The 22470-nt window shown below is 40.7% G+C and overlaps 1 protein-coding gene and 1 long non-coding RNA gene across 13 annotated transcripts in view; one reads left to right on the top strand and one right to left on the bottom strand.

Moving 5' to 3' along the window:
* Window positions 1-1625: 1625 nt before the first annotated feature.
* The window catches only part of LOC116433762 (protein daughterless), a 212385-nt gene continuing 191540 nt past the window's right edge, over window positions 1626-22470 (bottom strand). For 5 of the 12 annotated variants that reach the window (XM_076373741.1, XM_076373743.1, XM_076373747.1 and 2 more), the window contains 10 exons: window positions 20277-20561; window positions 19386-19547; window positions 17272-17330; window positions 15924-16077; window positions 15429-15546; window positions 12057-12210; window positions 11099-11188; window positions 8848-8993; window positions 8397-8551; window positions 1626-7630 (listed from right to left, as the gene is read on the bottom strand). In XM_076373741.1, the coding sequence (XP_076229856.1) occupies window positions 7586-7630; window positions 8397-8551; window positions 8848-8993; window positions 11099-11188; window positions 12057-12210; window positions 15429-15546; window positions 15924-16077; window positions 17272-17330; window positions 19386-19547; window positions 20277-20561 (1368 nt within the window). In that variant the 3' untranslated portion in view covers window positions 1626-7585. Of the gene's footprint in view, window positions 7631-8396; window positions 8552-8847; window positions 8994-9619; window positions 9710-11098; window positions 11189-12056; window positions 12211-15428; window positions 15547-15923; window positions 16078-17270; window positions 17331-19385; window positions 19548-20276; window positions 20562-22470 lie in introns of all 12 variants that reach the window. The other 7 variants (XM_076373737.1, XM_076373739.1, XM_076373738.1 and 4 more) reach the window with 7 other exon arrangements.
* On the top strand, window positions 5015-15935 carry LOC143175277 (uncharacterized). The gene is made up of 3 exons (XR_013000055.1): window positions 5015-5146; window positions 10572-10713; window positions 15121-15935. It is a non-coding gene; the product is annotated as an uncharacterized LOC143175277 (long non-coding RNA).

The following is a 22470-nucleotide window of genomic DNA, read 5'->3' as shown; positions in this document are numbered from 1 at the left end:
TATCATGTCAGTGCAACGTCTAGAAAGTCGTCAGAAACCATTAAATACGGAGAGTGACCAGTGACTGCGTGTATAGCAGAACGAAGCGTAAAATTCATAACAAATTCGCGGCGATTGGTTAATTCTCGCGTAATCGGATCGAAAGGTGTTAATCGTTACGCACCGGCTTCCTGTCATTGTTCTGCGAACGAATCATTCCACCTTTTTCTTTCACTGGAATCAAGTGTTCACCATTTCGAATAAATTTGTATAAATGACGATTCAAATAAATGACTGCTACCTATTGCCATTCTTTGAATCGATGATTATTTATATTGCATGACATTCGAATATTCATTACTCGATGAAATCAACAAACACGCTCAAATTTACATCAATCTTTCTCATCTTGATCAAAGTTTCAACAGTATTATCGTTTCATCGTTCGAAAATATATATTATTTGAAAAAGAGGGACAAACAATCAGCATTTGAAATTTAAATTGTCTTCAATCTGTTAAAGGGAAAAAATAGAGAATCGAGGGGTTGTTCATCAATTCCGTAATTAATGATATAAGTGACATTGGTAACGTAACCGAAGCGTAAAAGCAAACATCGAGGTCAAAAATCGAAGTGCATTCGCATTGATGTGCAAAAATGCGATTTCTTAATCGAGTCGCGAGAATATTGCACAATGTCGATGTGAATGGGGAAGGCCGGGTGAAAGATAAACTAGAAAAAGATTTAATGAATGTTCGTCGTCGTATGCTGCTCAAAACCCATTCGATTGTTCAAACGAATCGCCACCTTCAATTAATCATTTTTAACCAAGATTTCACGCAGACAAAAATGAGTGGAATTCATAAATCATCTGTGCCTGGCGTTTAGTAACACGCGGATAATTAATATCCATTTTTTGCGTATCCGTTTTTTGTACGAGTAATCGAACTGTTTGCAGGAATATAAATTTTCATGCTAATGAAACCGCGCGTTCCGATAGTATTTATTAGCACATAGAATAGATTTACAGAGAAGTTAAAGTTTCTTTCGCAATGGATAAAGAGTTAAGATTTGTTTCACTTTGTATATTTAGAACTTTTTTAGTTTGAAGCAGCATGAAGTTGGGCTGTTCAGTTAACAAACTTTATGATCTACAAAAAGGTTATTCTTAATGAATTAAATTAAAATTAAAATCAATCAACTATTTATAATGTAATACATATAATAATATTACTTCAAATCATTACCAACCAATTTTGATCGCGAACAATTATAAATTTGAATAATAATTAACACTATCTTCATTTTACGTTTATCGCACAAAATTTTCCACTCACTAAAAGGCAGACATTTCTTTTTCTCAGAACTTGCATAAAACTTCTCAGAATATTTTCGATTGTTTATCATTAATTAATATTGATTAAAACATGAATATTTCATCGGTTGTCAAAATAATGATGTACCAAGTTTACCAAAATATATAAAGTGTCTGATAATTTTTTTGGTGGGACGATAATAACAGGAAGTTGCTCGACCAGTTAACCGAACAGCCCGAGAGATCGGCGACCACATTCAGTTCTAAAGGCGCAGAAGAGAATAGAATAAATACATTTCGATGAAAGAGAATAAATCAATGTCGTTCCTGAAAACGTTGAAAATTCTGTATTACAAACATCCATCGTTCGACGACATTTGCATGATGGCTTTACAGCTGAACTCGAATTCCGAAAACACGGGCGGCAATCAACGAGCAATTCGTCCGCCGACGGTAATCCAAAATGGCGTACATCTTACCAACTAAACGTATCTACACTATGTATATGCTCGTAATCTACGCAATAAAAGGGCGGCTGATTAACGAAAAAGGGGCGTGGATTTCCGGGGTTGATGGGCGGAGGGTGGGGGGGGGGGGGGGGGTAATAGACGCACCTAAAGCGAGAACAGACGAAAGAAACGATACAAGAGTACAGTAATGAAAAGAAAAAGAAATAGAAAAAAACAAAGAGAACAAAAAAATCATCAACGTGCAAAACAAGAATGGCTGCTTACACGACCCTAATACTGGGTGGCTAAACGGAGATCGTAGAACGTACAAATTAAAATTTCACGAAACCTGGGGGAGAAGCTCGAGTGAGAAAGAAAAAAAAAGGGCGAACGTAAAAAAAAGGCGAACAAACAAACAAAAAGAAACAGTGATCAAACACCGTGAGAAGAGTAGAATCCGGAGGCACCGTGATTATGGAAAAAATGGCACATTTATTATATTATTAGTGATAATAATATTACTACCGATAATTATACATTTTTTTTCTTTCTCAAACGAAAAGACTCACTCGTCCTCATTCATTCTCTCTCTGTCTCTCGTTTTTTGTTTTTGATTCTCTGTCACGCAATTTTTTTTCTCATGCAACCAAGCACTCCCTCTTACTCTCCTTCAGTATATGCATGATAATTCAGCCCGTGCGTCATCGATGTTAATAGAGTCGCGATCGTTCTCACGTCGACGATCGCGTTACATGTTCGAAAATCATATCTCTGTCTGTCATCCTCGGGGGTTGGGGGTGGGGCGGCGGTCACGCGCCCTCGCTGCCCCTGTTTTCCTCGTTTAATTACAATATTATACAATAATGTCGTTAGATCTAATGTACAAGGTGTGATATTCGCTCGTCGACAATCGCGTCCCGGGCAAACGTGGGGGATGAACGTTAGAATTATCAAAAAGATCACGAATACCCGTTTCGAGTTTCTTTTGCGAACATTGAGAAGACAGTACCTTTCTGATAAATAATTAAATGAATCGAATCGATGAACTATTAAGTGACCGATATAAATGATAACTGAAATGATTAAATTAATTGAAACGCGAAACAGTGAATTCGATCATTTGACAATTCTAGTGTCAAGTGATTCGATTAACGACACTGATCACCGGCGTCCCCGAAACAAACGAAAACCGCTCGCTCGGTTCAATTATGGCGGCTCGAGGACGATCGCGTCGATCGGCGAACGAATGCACCTCGAATCTCGGAGTTCGATAGATGTGAGGAACTCTGAGATTCGAGGTTGAATAATTCGACGCGGTCTTCTTCGAGGAACCGATCTTTTATAATTCACATGAAACGTATAGGATGCTCAGTTGAAATCTTCTTTCAACAATTTTGAATCCGATGATTTTTCGGAAAATTTCCGATCAGATTTGTAACGTTTTGAACGTTCGAAGGGGATGTGATTTGATTTTTGACAGTGAACTTGTCTCTGTAAGAGTCAACATGGATGTTTTCGCGTAAGGTCGTTCATCTTATACGCGTCGTTAAAATTGTAGATACAGTTAACGGCATAAATCAATCGAGTAAAAAATTCGTTCAGAGAGATACGCATCAGGGAATTTTGCATAAATATTTATGGTTTCGAAAGAGATTAACGGCATCGTGAATCTTTGAATAATGTTAACAGAGTGATGTCAATAACACAGTGAGCTGTTTGCTTCGAGGTCAAGTTTTAAAATATATTTATGGGAAAAGAGAAAGTATATATCAGTATAAACATACTGATACTGAAAAATATTTACATTCTACGAAACTTGAGAGTTTAAAGTAACGACAATACATATAACTAAACAGAAAATGTTAAGAAACTATTTTCGTTCCTTTTTCTTTCATTTAACTAAGAATACTACATAACTGATTAAATGTTTTCGATATTTATCGTAGAAAACAAAGATTACGTTGGTCAAGTGTCAGGAACAAGTTCATCTGGGGCACAGTAATATTACAATTTTAATTCGAAATAGTTTTGAAGACAATTGTAACACTCCAAGAAAATCGCTCGAAGACAATATTGAACATCCTGTACGTCTCTAATTTTTACCAAAACGATGCGTCAAGACGAAACAGAACCGCGTGACTAAAGAAAAACCAAAGAAAACCAAAGAAAGAAAGAATGAAAGAAAGGAAAAATCGAAACGAAAGGACGATCACGGGAATCGATTACCGCGGGATAATGATCATTCGTCAAGAGACCTACGATCGTCAATCTCTTCCCTCTTTTTCTCTCTTTCCATCGGTTGACTCATACCGAGCACACTCTCTTCACCTTTCGCCTTTCCACTTTGACTATCTAAGACTATCGACAGGTGTGCCTAGCTTAGACGGGCTTACGAGCTATTTATTGTCGTTATTATTTTACATGATTACCATCGCGAGAATATAAGTGCGCGCGTCGTGTGTGTTTCGTGTATGCAGTGTCTTCTCGCGTCCGTTCACGTAATTTATCATCCGTGAATCGTCCGCTGACCTCCTCGTATCGTAGTGAAACATGCGATCGGCAGATCCGATTCTTCTCCGTCTTTTCTCACTTCCTTCCGACTCGTCGATCTTTTTGTCCCGTAAACTCTCTTATATCTTAAATCGGAGGTAATTAGCCGCGCGACTACGGCGAACGACTGACATTTTAAAAAGTAAAGCGAGGTTGTGCGAGTTATCTCTCGATCGAGTTCTGGCCGCGATCCTCCGACGAACGACACCTCGGATCGTCCCGAATCTATTTTCTCTCTTCGTTTTTCCCATTTCCGATTCGCCGAATCTCGCGATCGTTCTGGTTTTCTTCATTTCTCTTCACGGCGAGGAGGAGGACGAAGGAGTTGGAGGAGGTAAAAGGGAACATTGTTCTCCCGCGTACTTCCGGTTCACGGGCGAAGAAATATAGGCGACCATGTGGGATCGAGAACGATCCTCGTTCGGGTGTGTTCGTGTACATGTGTGTGCGTGTGTGGATCTTTCTAGACAGCAGCGAGAGAGGAACACGAAGGTACAGAGAGCGAGACTTTCATTCTTCTTTCCTTTTCTTTTCTTTCTCTTGTGTTTCTTTCCTTCGCGTTTTTTTCTTCTTTGAAAAAAGAAAACGTTCGATACATATCTAGATATATGCGTACATGTGATACATGTACATACGTGCTTTTGAAGAAAAATATAGCTGTGTGTAATATGCGAGAAGAGGATCACGATAAGGGACGTAACGCAGGGGAGACCGAGGAAACGGTACGAACGAATTAACATGGAAAGTGGGAAAAAGAAAATAACAGAGAGAACAAGAGGAGAGACAAAATAACAGGGACGAAGTGAAAGGAGCGTGGACGCTCACTTAGGAGGCGCACGCCGTGGTTTTCGCAGGTAGGGTATAAGTTTATTTCTCTCTTGTTCTCGTTATATTGTCTACTCAATTACTTTCACTGTTTCCTTTTATTTCTGTTTCTCGTATGTTTCGTTTTTTTTTTATTCAATAAAATTTATTTAAGAATCTAAATAAATTAAAATACATGGCAACTGGGTACACATTGAGTTGAGCTATATTTTTGTTCAAAAACAAAAATGTCCCCTTTTTCTCTCTCACGAAGGATCTTCTCGGCGATCGTTAATCGGTAGTAATAATAATAATAATGATCAATAATAATAATTAATAATAAAATCATAATCGTGACAATAATAATAATAATAATAAAATAATAACCATCGTGATGATGATTATAATAATAAAATAATAATAATAGTAATAATAATAATCGTAATAAGGTAATTGGTTTAGGTGTACGCCGTATATATATACAATTATGCGTGGGATATGTTTGAACTTCGTTTTCATTCTCTCCGTGTTCGATGGGTTCGGATGGATCCTCCGTGTATATATATAAATATATATATATATAATATATATCTCACACTCCGTCCCTTAAATTTCCCTATCGTTCGCACCTAATTTCGCATATTTTTCGCTTTCTCGCGCTAGTAAATTATCCTTTCTCTCTTCTCTCTCACTCTCCACTCCCCCCTCACTCTCACCCTCTCTCTCTCCCTTTCTCTCTCTCACTCTCTCTCTCTCCATCTTCTATCTCGCGTATCCTCCGGTTCCGATTCGTCGAACCGTCGCGAAAACCGACAAAAAAGCGAGAGAAACCGAATCGAACGGAAGATAAAAGCAAAAATTAATTAAAAAAAAAAAGGAAAAGAAAGAAAATAAGGAGAACAGAATCTAGTGAGAACGGAAGCGAACCGTCGCCTCCGTGCCCGTCGAGATCGCGGCTGGCCGCGTTGATCCTTCGTCGATCCTCCGCCGCGCGCGTAAGTACAGAAACGGACGAAAAAAAAAATGAGAAACGGAACGAACGAGACAATTAGTTCGCGAAACGAAGATCCTCCCTTCTCGCTGAACGCCTCGCGGAAACACGATCGTCGTCGGTCCCTTCTCTATGTACAAAATTCCACTTTCATCTTCACCTTTCGCTCTCCTAGCCACCGAGGAGGATCTCGTCCCGGATCTGGACCCCCACCGGATCGTCGATCGTCTTCGCTTATGTACATTCGACGACGCGGCAGCGGCGGAGACGAGAAAACCGCGGTTCCATCGTCGGGTCCAACGACGAGGAAAGGAGATCCACGAGATCGTCCTCAGCGATCGCTCGATCCTCCCGTCCTGTCCAGTGTCCAAAATCTCTCCCTAAGTCATACATTATCGGCGTGACCGCGTACACACACATACACACATGCGCATACATACATACACACACAGAATAACCGGTGATTCTCTTTATATCCCTTCAATAGTCCAGATTTTTCTCTCCTTCGCTTTAAGGGTTTCTCGAGGGTGGGAATTGGTTTTGGGTTAGGGGTTTGTCGTAGCGGGGATCGATCGTTTCAAGTAGAACCTCGATCGCACTACACGCTTCTTACATCTCGAAAGAGAGGAACCATATTCCTTTGTCTTCTCGCTGTTTATAAAAATAATTTCAAGCCGCCTTCGCAGGGGGTGGGGGGTAGATGCCTCTTAAAAGTAACTTACTCTCTCCCACTCTTTCTCACTTTCTCACACATACTATACTTCTTTCGCTCTTCCGTTCACTCTCTGTCTCTTTCGCTCTCCCTCCCTCCCTTCCACCTTCACTCAAACTCTCATACCCTCCCTCGCGCCCTTACACCTTTTCTCCTCTCTCACTCTCTCTCTCTCTCTCTCTCTCGCTCTCTCGTTCTCTCGCTCTCTCTCTCTTTGTTTATCTTTCTCTCTGTCATTCTCTCTTCTTCCGTCTCTCGCGAATTGGATATGCTTTCGCATCGACGCACAGAAAACAATTTTTCCTTGTTCGTCGGTGATGCGCGTGTGATTTGGAGTCTATTCTCGCAGGAAACAAACCGTTGATATTACCGGGTGCTGCTTTCGTTGCACACTTGGAATCTCTATTCGCGCCCTGCACCGTGTATCCGTTCCTCCCGTGTGTTGCGTTGACGACTGAACACAGGTATCCCACGAACAGCATCTTCGTGGAGTACAGTTCTCCGAGCGGTATCTTCTTTTACCAGTTTCCCGTCTCTTCCCGGGGTACGCACCGATTAGTTCGAAGGGGTGTGCACCTCCAACGGTTTTTTTTCGGTCGGACTCGTCGCCGAGCGATACCCTCGAGTTTCTCTCTCTTTCTCTCTCCCTTTCTCTGGCTCGTACGACGGGCACACACGGGGCCGGGGAAACGTCCTCTCTTTGTATGCACGCGTCCCGAAGCCACGAATAAGTTTAAGCTGTATCTACCCCTTTTAACACAGGATCACACCGCCGCTGAGCCGCTGCTACTGGGGCTGCGATGGATTGTGCTGAAGGGAAGGGGGCGGACCCTGTAACAAATAAATTTGAGATCTGTATTAAAGAAATTATTTTTTTATAGATAAATAAACATACTATTATAGATGGGGGATAGAAAATAAGTACTATGTAAGTATTGTACAAAATCTACTAATTTTTACTAATTTTGTTTTTGTGTTGTAATCATTTTTGTTGACCGTTGTTTTTTTTAAATGGAATGAAAATGTCGAGGGTAATAACAAAATAATAGTAAATTAGATAGCAATGTATGAAATAAATCAATGTCTTTATAGCTGTTTGTGAGGCGTGTTGGATATTCTGTTATAATGATTATTACAGTTATGATGATTTATTGAACAATAATTACTAACAGTTTCTTTAATTATATACTATTTAAATAAAGAATCGCTTAAGACATTTCCTCAGTGAAATATACTAAACCAGGTTTTGACATTTACAATTTAGCGCGATACTGAATGTGTTAATTAACCGCTCAAGATCATTCGTAGATATCGCAAATTTCTTATTATTCGGACGTATACGATCTCATTAGAAAGTAACTGTAATTGGATCTGAATTCATTCGGAAATAAATACATGCTTAAGAAAAATCTTTAAGTTATAGCCGAACTATCAATTTCTTGCCATTACTATTTCAAGAATTCCTTATAGTCTTAATACCGAGCCAATTAATTCAAATTCTTGCAGGATAACTTATATAAAAGCTGATTGCGAGAAATCTTGTTCGACCAGATAATTTAGTTTGGGATCGTGTAAATATAACGGAAGAAAGACTTACAGGCATCGCGGAAAAGGGTGGCTGAGAATGCGGGTGGGGGTGAGGGTGCGGGTGAGCTATGTGTGCCGCAAGATGGCCGGGTAGTTTCGGTCCATCTTCGGCTTTTTCTTCCTCTCTCCTCTTCAAGCACGCTGCCTTTGGGTTAAGATTTCGTTCTGCAAAAAGATAATCATTGGTTCAGACAACATTTCACGGAATCATAAAACGGAGTCGGTTAACACTAAACGTACCGACACTTTGTGCATACCTACTCCTACCGTAACTAATTAAATAACTGGTTATAAAATAAAGGTAAACAAGTTAGACGATAAATTTTCTCGATTAGAAATAGGAATACAAGACTTGATATGAAGTTAAATGAACGAAAAGCGCGGAATTTTAAAGCAAATTTTAAAACTGATCAGTTGACCGGTGGTGGTATATTTAGTGCTAAAATCATTCCAATACCAACCTCTAACTTGCTGTTCCAGCGTCATGATCACTTCAACAGCCATATTGAGGATACCTAGCTTCGTTTGAGGCTTGTCCGTCTTCAGATGCGTCATACACATTCTGCCGAGTTCCTTAAGGGCCTCGTTGATGTCTCTAATACGTATCCTAAACGGACAAATCACCGTTAACTACTAAACTAAATTATTATTCAGCGGTTATTCAAAGTGGGATTTCGAGGATCATGAAAATCTGTTTAGTACCTAAGTTTCCTTGCGCAACGCTTCGATAATTTGGAAAATAGTACAGAAGAGAACCATCTCTGCCATTTTTTAATAATTTGATACTTCAACCGACTCGCAACAATTTAAAAATTCTCTTCATGAATAAAAATACTCAGTAAAGAAACATTCATTGCTCTATCCCAAATTCCACTCACGAAACTACATCAGTTTCTACTCAACTGGTTAGCATCAAACGAATCTCCGTCCCTCTGTCACAAGACCATGAAAACTTATGCAAAACGAAATTTTCAGATACGTAAAGCGGAAATCGATTTCGCTCAGTTTGCAGATTCCTCGATAAAAACACAGAGAGAAACGTTCTCTAGCGATATCCTTCAAGAATCTCAAGGTTCTTTGGCGTGATAGCACTGCCGACTGATCTGGCACCTCCCTTTGGTCACATAGAATACGGGCCGAGCTCGAGTGTCTCTCGAATCGTTGGAAAATCGGATGGGAAGAAGAGACTCGCGATTCACTGCACGCCGATCCTGCGTCCACCGGTTTCCTTACCTTTCCCTAGCATTGTTCGCCTGCCGCCTCTCTTTCTCCCTTTGCGCCTTCACGTCGGGATCGTCATCCTCGTCCTCGGCGCTCGAACAACAGTTGCGCAATAACAATACTCGATTAATCACCTGACGTAGGCGTTCGATCCCCGCCGTTTGATCGTCCTGGATCGAGCGATCGCGACAGCAATGAAAACCGTACAGTGATTCTACGCTCCGCGGCTCGAAATTCGGAAAGGCGAGAAACAAACGTCGCTCGAGATCCTCTATTTTGCGTATTCAATCTGTTAGAGTCTACCGTTAATATTGCTTCCTTCTTTCCTTACTCAATTCTCTTTCAACTGAACACACGCAGAGCTGATCGTGGTTATGGACAGACAATCAAGGTATTCCGTACTCTATGTCTTTGGGCCCGTATTCTTTGCACAGAGAGAACAAACCAGCGTTCAGAGAGTTCGAACTAGAGAGAGATACAGGGGTTGAAAACAGTTGATATCGATTCCGGTGCTTGAAACAGTTATAGAGAATCGAAATGGAATCATAATTGTTATTAGGTATATCGATACTATGACTGTTATTTTTCGATTCTGATAGAAATACAGAATCAGCAAATAACAATTACAGAACCGAGACCGAAACCGATGTACCAAATAACAATTATCACTATGTTTCGGTTCTCCATAACTTTCAGTCGAAACCGATATAACAGTTCCAAACAGTTATTCTCGAAACCTTTTCAATCCCTGGAGATATACCGTGATTGTATATCGTCAGGAGCTGTGATTGTTCGTGCTGTTACCTAGAAAATTGAGAATTCTTGGGTGGTGTTTTTTCGAGGGGTTAGGGAGTGGGACATCGTGACAAATGAAGGGATGTTCTTCGAGTCGGTCGAGTCTGAAAGAAATCTTCATTATGCAACTGCAACAAGGGTGATCGTGGGGAACCTTCCTTTTTTACAGAACCTAAACGGACGGAGGCATCGTGGATTTCGGTTCATTAGATGGACCAATGTCTAGCGACAAGTCGATCAGAGTGGTATGCAGATGGGAAGACGGGTGTGCTCGTAAGAAAACGGATAGTGAACAAGAAAATATTAAGATGGTGAGTTTTGGCATGCCTTTGAAGGAGTTGGCCGAATCACAGCCGAATTAAAATGAGACTGATTGATGAACTGTCGATCGTACTTGTATCGTTTTCCTGTCCTTAACCAGACGCATTTTAATTGTCACGCTAGAATACGGGCCTCGCGGTCAGGGGAGGAACGTAAGCATGCCAAATATAGCGTTCAGAATCGACGAGAGATATATGTTCTTCGATTATTCTTGTCTTAGCGACTTACTTTTTTCTTTACTTCATTTTTTCTCTCTACCTTTCTCCCACGGTTTTTCGTCAAGCATGCATACGAACAAGTATTCGACGTCCTGGAAGGGGATTCACGGAGGATTTGAGAGTACAACGGGAGTGCGTACTGCGTGTGTTCACTAACCTTTCACGCACGTTGTTGGCCTGGCGACGTTCCTTCTCGCGCACCGCTTTGGTGCTGGGATCGTCGCAGTCTTCGTCAGCGCTCGAACAACGGTTGTTTAAATGCAATCAGTTAGTTGGATTCTGTGTTTCACGCGAGACGCGGACGGGAAACGGAATTTCCGGCCGCGGTCGGGGGTTGTAACTACCCCTTCAGTTCCCGCCTCGAATTTAAATCTACTTCATTGCGATATAACTAATTTGTCTTTGTTATAATTTAATGTCCGTGCAATAAGCGTTAGGCTAGAATGTAAAATTTCATGCAAATTCACAGTTTCACGGATAAGTTTTGGGAAATGAATATTGAAAAATTTCCTGTTTCCTCGATAACGTTTAGAGCGAATACAGAATAACTGAATTGTGACGAGCAACATTAATATTTTAATACATAATGAAGTTAACAGTAACAATTACAAATTTGCAATTTACTTATTGTCTCTTAATTTCGAAAGTAACATACTTCGAAACGAGACTCCACTGCAATTTAAACAAGCCATTAAAAACATCTTAACAAACATCTTCAAGGAATTATGTAACAGCGAATAAGATAGCAAGAAAATAGGACGAGGCTGAAATCCGATAAATTTTGTTGCACGCGATACAGACAATCGGCTCTTCATTTTTTTCTATATTTACGTTAAATACAATTAAGTGGTTCACCTTGTGCAATAGGCGAGGAGTATTTACACAGAGTTCTATTATTACGCGTTCGAATGAATTTTATAGGTAAAGATGTCGATGCAAATCGATTCGAGGCGGTAACTGATTCGAGAGGAAATGTTTGCTTTATAAATTACAATACTGTTTAAACTCGATGTACGGTTATCCGTTTGAATCGGTTTCACTACTGTCACTTTCCGACGGTCGTTAACGACGCGCCTCGATCTCGGAACACAAGGATACATCCAGGATATACTTACTATCTGCGCGATCTCTTCGTGCCCTTTCCCTGGGACGTCGAGTTGACCGTGGCCGCGCCGATCACACCCGCCGCTGCCAACTCGCTGCTCGACGGTTTCGTCTCGCCGCCACTACTGTCCGGAGGGTCCTTTCTCTTTTCTAAAGAGACGTATTCTATTCATTATTAATACTGCCGTTAAACATCTTGCATTGGAAACACTGATAAATAGACGGCGGATCTTTATGCATTATCAAAATGTTCGGAAGACGCTCAGAGAAACAAAGATTAACCCCTTGCGTTATGACTTCCTCCGCAATAGTCACCGTTAGGGTCATTCCATTGTTAACCCTTTGCCCTTTGGTTTCTTCTTCTTGAGTCCGACGCGATGTTATAAGGCGAGGAGTTAATTATTGACTAACAAAAATTATGATTAAAAATTAAGATCGATAAGCTAGAATTGATGAAATAGGATGATATTCACATTTGACAATTTCTTCTCTTAGGAACCTTTTTGATTTGAAAATAAAGCATCAAGATTCTGAAACTTTTGAGTACTTCCATACTTTATATTTTATGCATTTGTATTTGTCATAAATGCATAAAGTCCGCTGTCGACTGGTAAATTATCGATAATGTTCGTGGAATAGAGTTCGTGGAGTTATATGCGACCCAAGGCTTCTAAAAAGCATTAATTACCCCTCTGATTAATTTATTCGTATTTAGAATTCTCCTCGAATGATGCTTTCGATTTTAGAAATTATTCTAAACTATTCTAGTGACGAATATAAATAAATCCACAGAAATATCATTTAAAGGAGTAATTTTAAAAATTAATTCTTGTTTCTTACTATCTATAATGTTCTAATTATGATACTGTTCAAGGTATTCTTAGAAACATATTTTTCAATATCTCTGACAACTTTGAAGATTATTTTTACCCCTTCAAAGCAAATTGTGACCGACAAAAAAAATTTCAAATATTTTTTTACATTATATTTATTAGTATCAAATATTTCTATAAGCCCTACTTTCTCCACTTTTACTTAAAATCAACGAACACCTGAAATTATTATCCATCAGTTTCAACACTGAAACAATTATATCGTTCTTCAATCAAGATACATAATCGATCCATCTTCGATATCGCGAGTTGACTCGCAATTCTCGATTAGCAGCTCCATGGAATTCCCCGCGTAAACCTCGACTCGTCATTCCCATTGAGAATAAACGACGCAGGATGAAACAGAACAAACAGAAGAAAGAAAAAAAAACGCTTCAGACCATTTTAGAAAATAGATCGTTAATTCCGCCGGCCGACGATCGTGGCGAAAAGGGAAAAAAAGAAACGCGGTTGGATCTTACCCCGGAAGCGTCCGGCGACCTTCGCCGAACACGGCGATCGCGATTCACGGCATTATCCTCGAGCTTTGGGCCGCTTAGTCACGAAACCGTGAAAACCGTCCAATTACGAGCAGGAAGCGTTTCAAGCTCGATACTGATTCAACCATCTCCATAAACGTTCCCTCCGCGGCTTGACAATTCACGAGCGGTTTCGCGAATGCATTAAATCCACGGCTCTAGCCGGACCGTTTGTTCCACAGATAAATCAGACTGCCGATTGTGTGCAAAGGTCCACGAACGGATTTCTTTTTCTCCCGCCAATGTATATATATATATATATATTGAACGGGTTTGTCCTGAGACTCTATTGGCGCTCAAGTAGTTTAAATATCTGGCAAACAACTTCTCTTGTCCTTTTCCATTGACGAAGGAATGGAATATAAAATACAAATAAAAACAGGAAATAAACGAATTAAACTCTCTCGTAATACAGTATTTTGGAAACAGTTTCAAAATGACTGATGGAAGCATTGCATCTTTGTATAACACGACATCCTTCCAATATGGAATTAATTGTTAATTATTGTACTATAATTAGGAATAATTAATCCTTGTACGAGTAACGAAAATGTTTGTAGTTGAATAACCGTTATTACAATATCCTTACACCGACTTCCATGATCAGGATACAAATCATGTTAAAAAAAACAATTTAAACAAGCTTCATCGAATTCCGGTAAAGAGCAAATCGAACGTAAGAAAACCTAGAAACGGGTAGTTAGGTCGGCTATGTGACTGGCGAAAGGTTAACCGTGTTATGAGGGTCTCCTGCGCAAAGAAAAGCGAGAGAAAAAGGAAACCGGTAAAAGAAGAACGAAGAGCCAATCGGATATCCACGATCGCAGCGCGTTCTCCATCCAATATGGCGGTCACCGGCGCGGTGGGCGGAGGGAGCGCGGTCTGAATTCCGCGCTGCCAGAAATGGTCGAATGATGGTGAAAAGAGCGCTTCTTTGGCGAACTGCCCTCGGAAAACTTGCGCATTCCATTAGGCGACCGCCGGGAGAAGGATTACGGAGTAAGAGGAACAAGAAGCGTGACAGAAACGGAGACAATGGGGTGGGAGGGAGGCGGGAGGCCGACTGTTGCAGAGAGACAGAGGTCTCGGAGAATAATAAAGGCACGACAACGATGCAGGATAGTAGCTACTTCGCGTGATTTATCTAATGTTTCCTTATCGGGCTCCAACTCCGCCGCGGAACACCTGGGAACTCCTTCTCCTCTATCTTTTTTCCTTTCTTACCCCGGGTGCCGCGAGCGCGCAAGCTGCTCATGGGAAAAAGTGCTTGCCCGATGATGCGACACCGCGAATAGAAACGAGCACGGCCAGCCCGTTTGTTGGAGCTCATTGACACTCGTCTTTGGTCGCATTAGTTGGGATTATTTATTATGTTCGTTTCTTGTCGCGTCTTATGTTTATAGGGGTGGACGTTTGGGGGTCTCGTTGAAGTTGAATTACGGTTACTTGGCAGATTTTTTTACAGTTCGGTGTTTTGTGATTTGTGTGGATGAATAGATTGGGGAGTTTGAGACTTGATGTTTGTCGATTGGTATAAGAAATTCATTGCCAATTGTGTTGTCCGTTTACGATGAGATTTAAATGAGTGGAATGGTTTTACGCTTGAATTGAACGGAATTAACTATTGAAGATTTGAAAGACGTGAAAGAATTTTTTTGTTTCAGGAGAAACTATTGGAGAATGAATAAAATAGACATTTACTGGAACTAAATGTAAAAGGACATTATATTCTATTTAGTGTGTGAAGAATCCCGAGTTGTACCGTGTATTTAAAATATTCTTAGTTTTACCCTCGAGGAAAGGCGCGAAATTCTCGAGACCCATCGAGTTAATTACTTTTCAGCCGACACTTAAACTGACTCATAAAGTAACAAAGCTATAAATTACCACCGGGAATCAAGATTTATTAAGACATCGTACTCTATTCCAGGAAACTGTCGACAGTAGATAGAAAAGAAACTCGTCAACTTACTGGCATTCGACACAGGTAACCTCTCGATTTTGATAGAACCGTCTGTGTCGGGCGTGGGGGTGAGACCAGGGTAGGAACCCTGGGGTTGCGTCACTGTTACCGCGGGATGTGGACTCGTCTGTAATTAAAAAATTCATTAATGATGAACTGGAAGCCCGTTAATCAGAAAATGCAAACAATAAAACAAATGTTTGATATTGATCAATGGTTCCTAAACTTTAATAAATTGAGACCCATTTTCGAAACTGATCATTCTGTTGGAACATTCTCAATTTGTATACAATTATTAAATAAAATATGTAATGTTTAATTGCACATATTCATTGAATATAATCAATTAAATATAATTATAGTAAGTATTTAATAATAGTTAAGTATAATTAATGAAATATAATTATTAAATATAACAATTCCTTTAAATATGTAATATTGAAATTTTTCTCTATCCCAATTTCGGGAATCTATAACGTAGATATCAAAAAAATGCAAACTCACCAAATGGTCCAATTGCGGTGGTGACGTGTGGGAGTAGATGGGACCGTGTGGACCAACGGGACCAAGATGGAGTCCCAGCTGGCTCTCCGCGTGGTTCCTCAGAACGTTTATGGCATCGTCCAGTCGTTCCTCCATCCGCGTTCCCTGTACCAACAGAATACCGGACACGCGACTCGATTACACACCAGTCCGACTTTGGTCTACGGGATCACCAGCGTCGAAGGTTTCCATGGAAAATCTCAACTCGAGCGACTTCGACGCTGGCGGTGGTTCTTTAGAGATTTTCTTCTGAAGCAATGGAGAAGCGTGTGTGGAAACGAAGAGAGCTGAGTGTCGAGTGTGTTTTCAAGAGATAGCGCGGAACGTAGATTGATTTGCGAGGAGGAATTCAGCATGCTGTTAATCCTTGAACCGCGAAATACATTTAATTTCGGAGGATTTGCTAAGATCTTTATCCATCAGGGTAGCGAAAGGAATGAAATGATGCTTTCAACGTTGCATTAATTTGAATTTATTAATTATTAACTCGATGAACTTGTTTTATCTAATATTTTATACCGAGATATAAAATTTTCATAAAATACACATAAATTTGAGTATCTAATTCTATACCGATATAATTCATTCGTGTTAGAGTCAATAACAGAATGCTTAAATAAACTCCTCGTAAATCTATCGTTTATAAAATGATATCTTTAACAACGATTTCTGCGGTATAAGGATTAAACAAAGTCAACGGACGATTAGTGAGTAAAGAAAGGAATTTATTGCCGTCTCGGAAATTAAGTTAATAATTCTACGAATATATCACAATCTATGGATCACTGAAAACTTGCTCTGAATAGAACGTTTTCAAAGTTCTATCACGTCGATTATTGTTTTACTATTGGCTAAATAATTCGCAAGAAAGAATCTAAAAATTTAAACATACAGTTTTCCGCTGCAGCTTAAGCTAATGTAAAAACAACGTAACTATTTAAACTCATTTTAAAACCTCCCAGAAATCAATATCATAAAGCCAGGGGTTACCTTAAATCAACGTAAAATCTACAATTACTTCTCGACATTAACGCTCAAAACCGGATGTTTCATTCTCAACTTATCGTCCGAGGTAACAGTAAACTGATCAAGGGGTTGGAAAGACGTGTGCCGCGGTTGATCCCGGTAAAACCGTCGCAGGTGTCATGTGTACACAGAAATAATCACGATCGTGTGAGTGGTTCATGCACAGAATGTGATGTTAACGAATGAGTGAGGGGGTCGTGACAAGTAGACAACGAGCGATAGAGGGCTGGGGGGGGGGGAAGGAGGTAGAGATAAAAAAAACTGAAAATCGGCAATCCTCACCTCGGCGTGGTCGCGAAGGAAGCCGATGGCATCGTCTAGCCTCTGCTGTTCAGGCGCCGGCTTCACACACAACACCAACGCAACAACAAAACCAAAAAAAAAGAGAACAACCAAGTCAACACAACGTTCACAACAAACAAGGAGTAAACGGTGAACAAAAACGGAAGATAGAGAGAGAGAGAGAGAGAGAGAGAGAAAAAGAGAGAAAGAAAGAGAGGGAAAAGAGAGAAAGAAAGAGAGAGGAAGAGGGAGAGAGATATAGAAAAAGAGAGAGAAAAAAAGAGAGAAAAAGAGAGAAAGAAAGAGAGAGGAAGAGGGAGAGAGAGAAAGAGAGAGAAAAGACACGTAAAAAATGACGAACGATGAGAGAGATGCTGTCGGTTTATTTTTTTTTTATTTTTTTAAATGATTGATCTGTGGGTTGGGGGAGGAACACGAGTAAGAAAATAATGCGTACACACGGGTGGGTGAAACTTTCTGATGCATCTGGTGTGCATGCTACTTGGGTGCGGTTGCAATTGGAATTAATCGTTACGGAGAAAGGAACAATTAAATCAAAGTAAAGTGAAAAGAAAACGTGACAATCTCAACGGTTCCGGCGGTCAGCCCTGATTCACAGGTGCGAGAGTGCAAGAGAGAGGTCTCGGCGCTTGGAAATTCGTTCCCACCCTTTGGGACCGTGCACGCGTTTTGGACGCACTTCCGTGCCGGTGCAACGCGACTGTTGACCCAGAAAACGTTTTGCATGGTCACTTCAGAAACTATGCGGACGCATTTAACGCACAGCGTGAACGCGATTAATCTTGTTGTTACCAGGCTATTGTGGTACCAATTAATTAAGCTTGAGTTACACTCCACTCGAATGATAATGAAATTCGTGTTCCGACGCTTCTGGGCAATCGCGGTTGTTCACCGGCGTGTTACGACACTTTTATTAAAGAAAGCGAAGCGCGCTCTTGATTTCGTGTAATTAACCCCTTGTCTTGTTTCATCGAGCGGAATGCGCGAACGTTTCGCATCGAACTGAATAATTACAGACAATATGCAACCGTTCCATTTTAATCAAGGTATACTGTTCAGATTTGAATTTGTACTTGTAGACTTTAATACATAATAAATAATAGAAATAGTACCGATTATAATAGACAGAAAATTCGATTTTTATTTTAGTAAAATATTGAAAATAAAATAATACATTTGTAGAGGCTTTATCAAATAATAAATTGTAATAAATAGTATTAATTATACTAAACAGTGAATTTATGGATTGAATATTAAAATGCAAGTGTGATTTACCTTTCAGTTCAAGATAAAATTACTCTATATGAGAGCAGTTGCGAAAGAAACCACGAAGCAAGGGGTTAAAAAAGCAACGGGAAAATCTGATTGGTACAAACGAGTCTCAACAAACATTTTGTCCAGGTGTGTGCTCGAACTCCCTCAGCGGTTCGCGTGGCTTTAACCCGATCGTTCGAGCCGCGCCTCGATCCTCCCCCGAGCGAAACGAAAAGTCAGTCAGTTGCGTGGTGACAAACGGTGGTTTAAAACGCGTCTCGTCTCAGTGCACACGACGGAATATCGCAAAAGAGATAGTGAACGAGCCAACGAGAGGTTTCTGTTACGAACGTCCTTGACCTGTTTCTAAAGCGCACCGAAACGGTGATGAAGCGTGTCTGCGTTCGAGGATGCACCCGTCACTTTCCAACGAGAATCCCATTATCCGAATCCCCTAACTCGATCGAGATCGTAAATCCCAAAAATCCTACAAAAATCTTCTATTCTCATTTTTTTTTCTTTTTCTCTAACACCAAATATACATTTATTGTACACTTCAACGCATTAGAAATATAAGTATTCACATAGATTGTGAAAATTAGAGCTTCAAAAATAGACAATTAAGACACGAATAATTAAATCAATAAACATTGATGCAAAGTTCGATCGAATAATTTTGATGAATTACATTCGTCAAATTGACGGATTCTACGAAGCCAGTGTTACATGAATGAATTTAAGTCGGAAAGTCCCGTTGGAAGTGGCCGGGTGAAGAATGTTACAAGTGAACTGTATAAACGTGAAATAAATAATGATATCGTAGTTGCATTGAGTGCATACCATGTGAATGGTTCCGCGGTTGGGATCCGCCGTGAAGTGCGGAGACACTGGTGCAGCACCTGCTGCCCAGCCTGGCGCCGAACCCGTCAAAGGTGGCGGCGAACTGACTGGCGTCGATGGGTTGCTGCTATAACTCGATACTGATTGGTCCGTGGGGTAGATCTGCAAGGTCAAGAAACGCACAAAGTTTGATCAACTTCGCCACAGTGATGAAGATATATGGGAAAGAGGATATCCCCCAGCACTGAAAGACTTTTAGAACATCAAAGGAAAGGCTGCCGGAGCGTGTAATTTCTTCTTTGAATTATGAAAAGATGAGACGGTGGCAACGGACGTGATATAGTTCCATAAATACAGCTGACAGGTATTTGAGTCAATGTACTGGTTCGTTGTAACGGGGAAATTACGGCGGAAGTGATGCGAAAGTATTACATTTACGTTTGCGATAAAGGTAATGTATACTCATAGTCTAAATTTGAATATTCAATTTTCAAATGTTATCAAATTTTCTATTGAGTAAACTTAATAGTTTACATATAAATTTGATACTAAAAGTTTAATACTTCTAATCTCGAATTTTGAATTTCAAATTTCACTCAAGTTTAATTTTCCTCCTCCCATTCTATTCTTTTGGCATTAAAACCATTGTATAATTCAAACTAACCTAATTCTAACTTATATTTTTACAATTATTAGAAAGCTACAGATATTTTTCTGAATTACTGAATGTACTGTCTAATATTATCTTTTAAAATATAAGTCACTCAACGTCAATAAACGCTTCAATATTTCTATAATCAAATTAATAAAATAACTGATCGATGTACTACTGAATAGCTCTAAAATTGACCAATTATTTTAAGCAAATAGAATCATTTTGAATATACTCACTCTGGTGCTGACTACAGACGCGAGAGTCTTGCCGAGGTTGTCCCCCGTGGCGGGTTGCTGGTTCGTCGTGGGTGCAGAATTGGGCGCGGAGGGTGCGGTCGTCGGTGCACCGGGACTATGACTATATTGCAACGACGCCGGGGATGGTGCACCGGTACCGCTGTTCGCCGCAACTGCGCCGCTACCCCGGAATGTGGACATTGGTGGCAGTGAGGCCGCACTGGTCACCGCCGAGCCCAGAATCGGCGCCGCCGGTTCTCCGTTCGGTGACATGGCCGAGTACGCCTGCAATTGTCCAGATATTAATTCCGTGAATCCGGAATCGGGAGCAACATCAGCGGAAAACATCACATGAGTCACCAATGAACGCATTAACTGCTAACTGTTTTGCTCTCTGCCGACTTATTATCCCCCGCTTTTAAAGGCAGACTAACTCTATGAAGAATGTATCATTCATAAAAATCGAAAAGGCCTATCACTTCTGAATTAAAGACAGATACTTTTTCATTGAATTAATACCTCACGCATTTTAATACTAAAACTGTTAACTGTTTATGAAAGAATTTGAAATATATATTAATTAAGATTGTAATGAATATACTTGTGGATTTTATAAAAAATGTAGCTCGGTACTTCTAGTACCAAGACCTAAAGTTACCCAGAGAACACACCAACAGTAACAAGTCAACAAATATTCACGCATTATATAGAAAAAAACTACAAATAAGGATCAACATAACCTCAACGACAAGTTATGACCCTTTCTCCAAAAAAGAAATCCACCGAAGCCCCAACCGTTCGAACCATCTGTTCAAACTTTCGCCCGCAGAATGAAGCACAATTTCACCGAAAATAACCAAAGACACCCTCCGACACCCAGAACCGCAGAACATATCCACTGCTCCTTAAAATCCGCGGAGTGCGAATGTTTACAAGAAATCTCCGTAAACACACGAATTAGATCTTCCGGGAAGATCAAAGCCGGCCGTTCTGCAAACATCATAGCCGGCCGCTGCTGTCTGGACACCGGCGTGAAACCATGTTCCAACTTCGACGATAAAGAAACTCGAGACGAGACAAAGCTTGCCTCTCGCGGGACGCATCGCGGACCGGTTTCCCCGGTGACGTTGATTCGGTCCTCCCGCGACCTTTCCGGTGTCTCTCTCTCTCTCTCTCTGTCTCTTCTCGGGTTCGTAATGGAGCAACGGGGGTAGCTTTGATATCGGATACGCTTAGTGGCGTGCGTCCACGCACGCACGCATCGCACCTAACGTGATGCCCGCTCGTAAAACGTCTAATTTTAAGCGTCGGTCCCGGCCCGAACACCGAAGAGTATTTATCAACAAATTAGAGGGGGTTTTCGGGCTGCGCTCGACGCACGTTTCACGATCCCGCCCGCCCGCCGCCACCGTCGCCGCGTCGTTAATTGTTCGCTTTACGAACGGAAGAACGAGGCGATAACGAGACCACGATGATCTCCTGTGTCTCGTACACGCGCGTTTTTCGTCTGGCCCGTCGAAAATCGCCGGGGACATTGCTCACGGGGATTGGGCTGTTAATGTTCGAGGCCTAACGAATGGCTCGGAGTGACGCGTTTCCGAGTTTTACTGGTGAAATTTATGAAAAGATATGGGCGATTCGCTCGGAAATTGTTGAACACGTTGGGTTAGTAATGTCGCCTGTGAAACGTCCGTTGGAATATTAAGAAATACACTTTTGTAGCTTGTACGAGAGGATTTCGAGCAGGCTTCCGAACAAGTTTCGCGACTGATACTGTTGTGTATTTATAATTTACGGTTCTAATTAAATTTCGTGAGAATTTAAAATTCATGCTTCTTTGTATAATATTGCGTAGAAATAAAAAGAAAATAGTATCGATGAAAGTTCCTTAAAACTACCATAAAATCACAAATCCGCTTCAATATTATTCAAGTAGCGGATAAAATAATATAATAAGCAGGGTTAATGGCAAAGAAATATTGCCGGCCATTAACTCGTACTCCGTAAAACAAGCCATACACTATTCAAAACATTCCAACCCTTCTACAAGCAGCTCTCGCGTGTTGTTCGCCGGCAAAAGGAGAGCATACTCGGCGAACAACCGACACACCCCTCACAACATTCTCCGGTTACAAAAATCCCTTGGCCAGCGGAATGATCGAACGAGAGCACGAGCATCGCGGAGACGTTTCAT

Source organism: Nomia melanderi, chromosome 14 (genome assembly GCF_051020985.1).
Source record: "Nomia melanderi isolate GNS246 chromosome 14, iyNomMela1, whole genome shotgun sequence".
Lineage (NCBI taxonomy): Eukaryota > Metazoa > Arthropoda > Insecta > Hymenoptera > Halictidae > Nomia > Nomia melanderi.
Note: the sequence above shows the minus strand (reverse complement) of the source record. Positions and strands in the feature narration are given on the sequence as shown.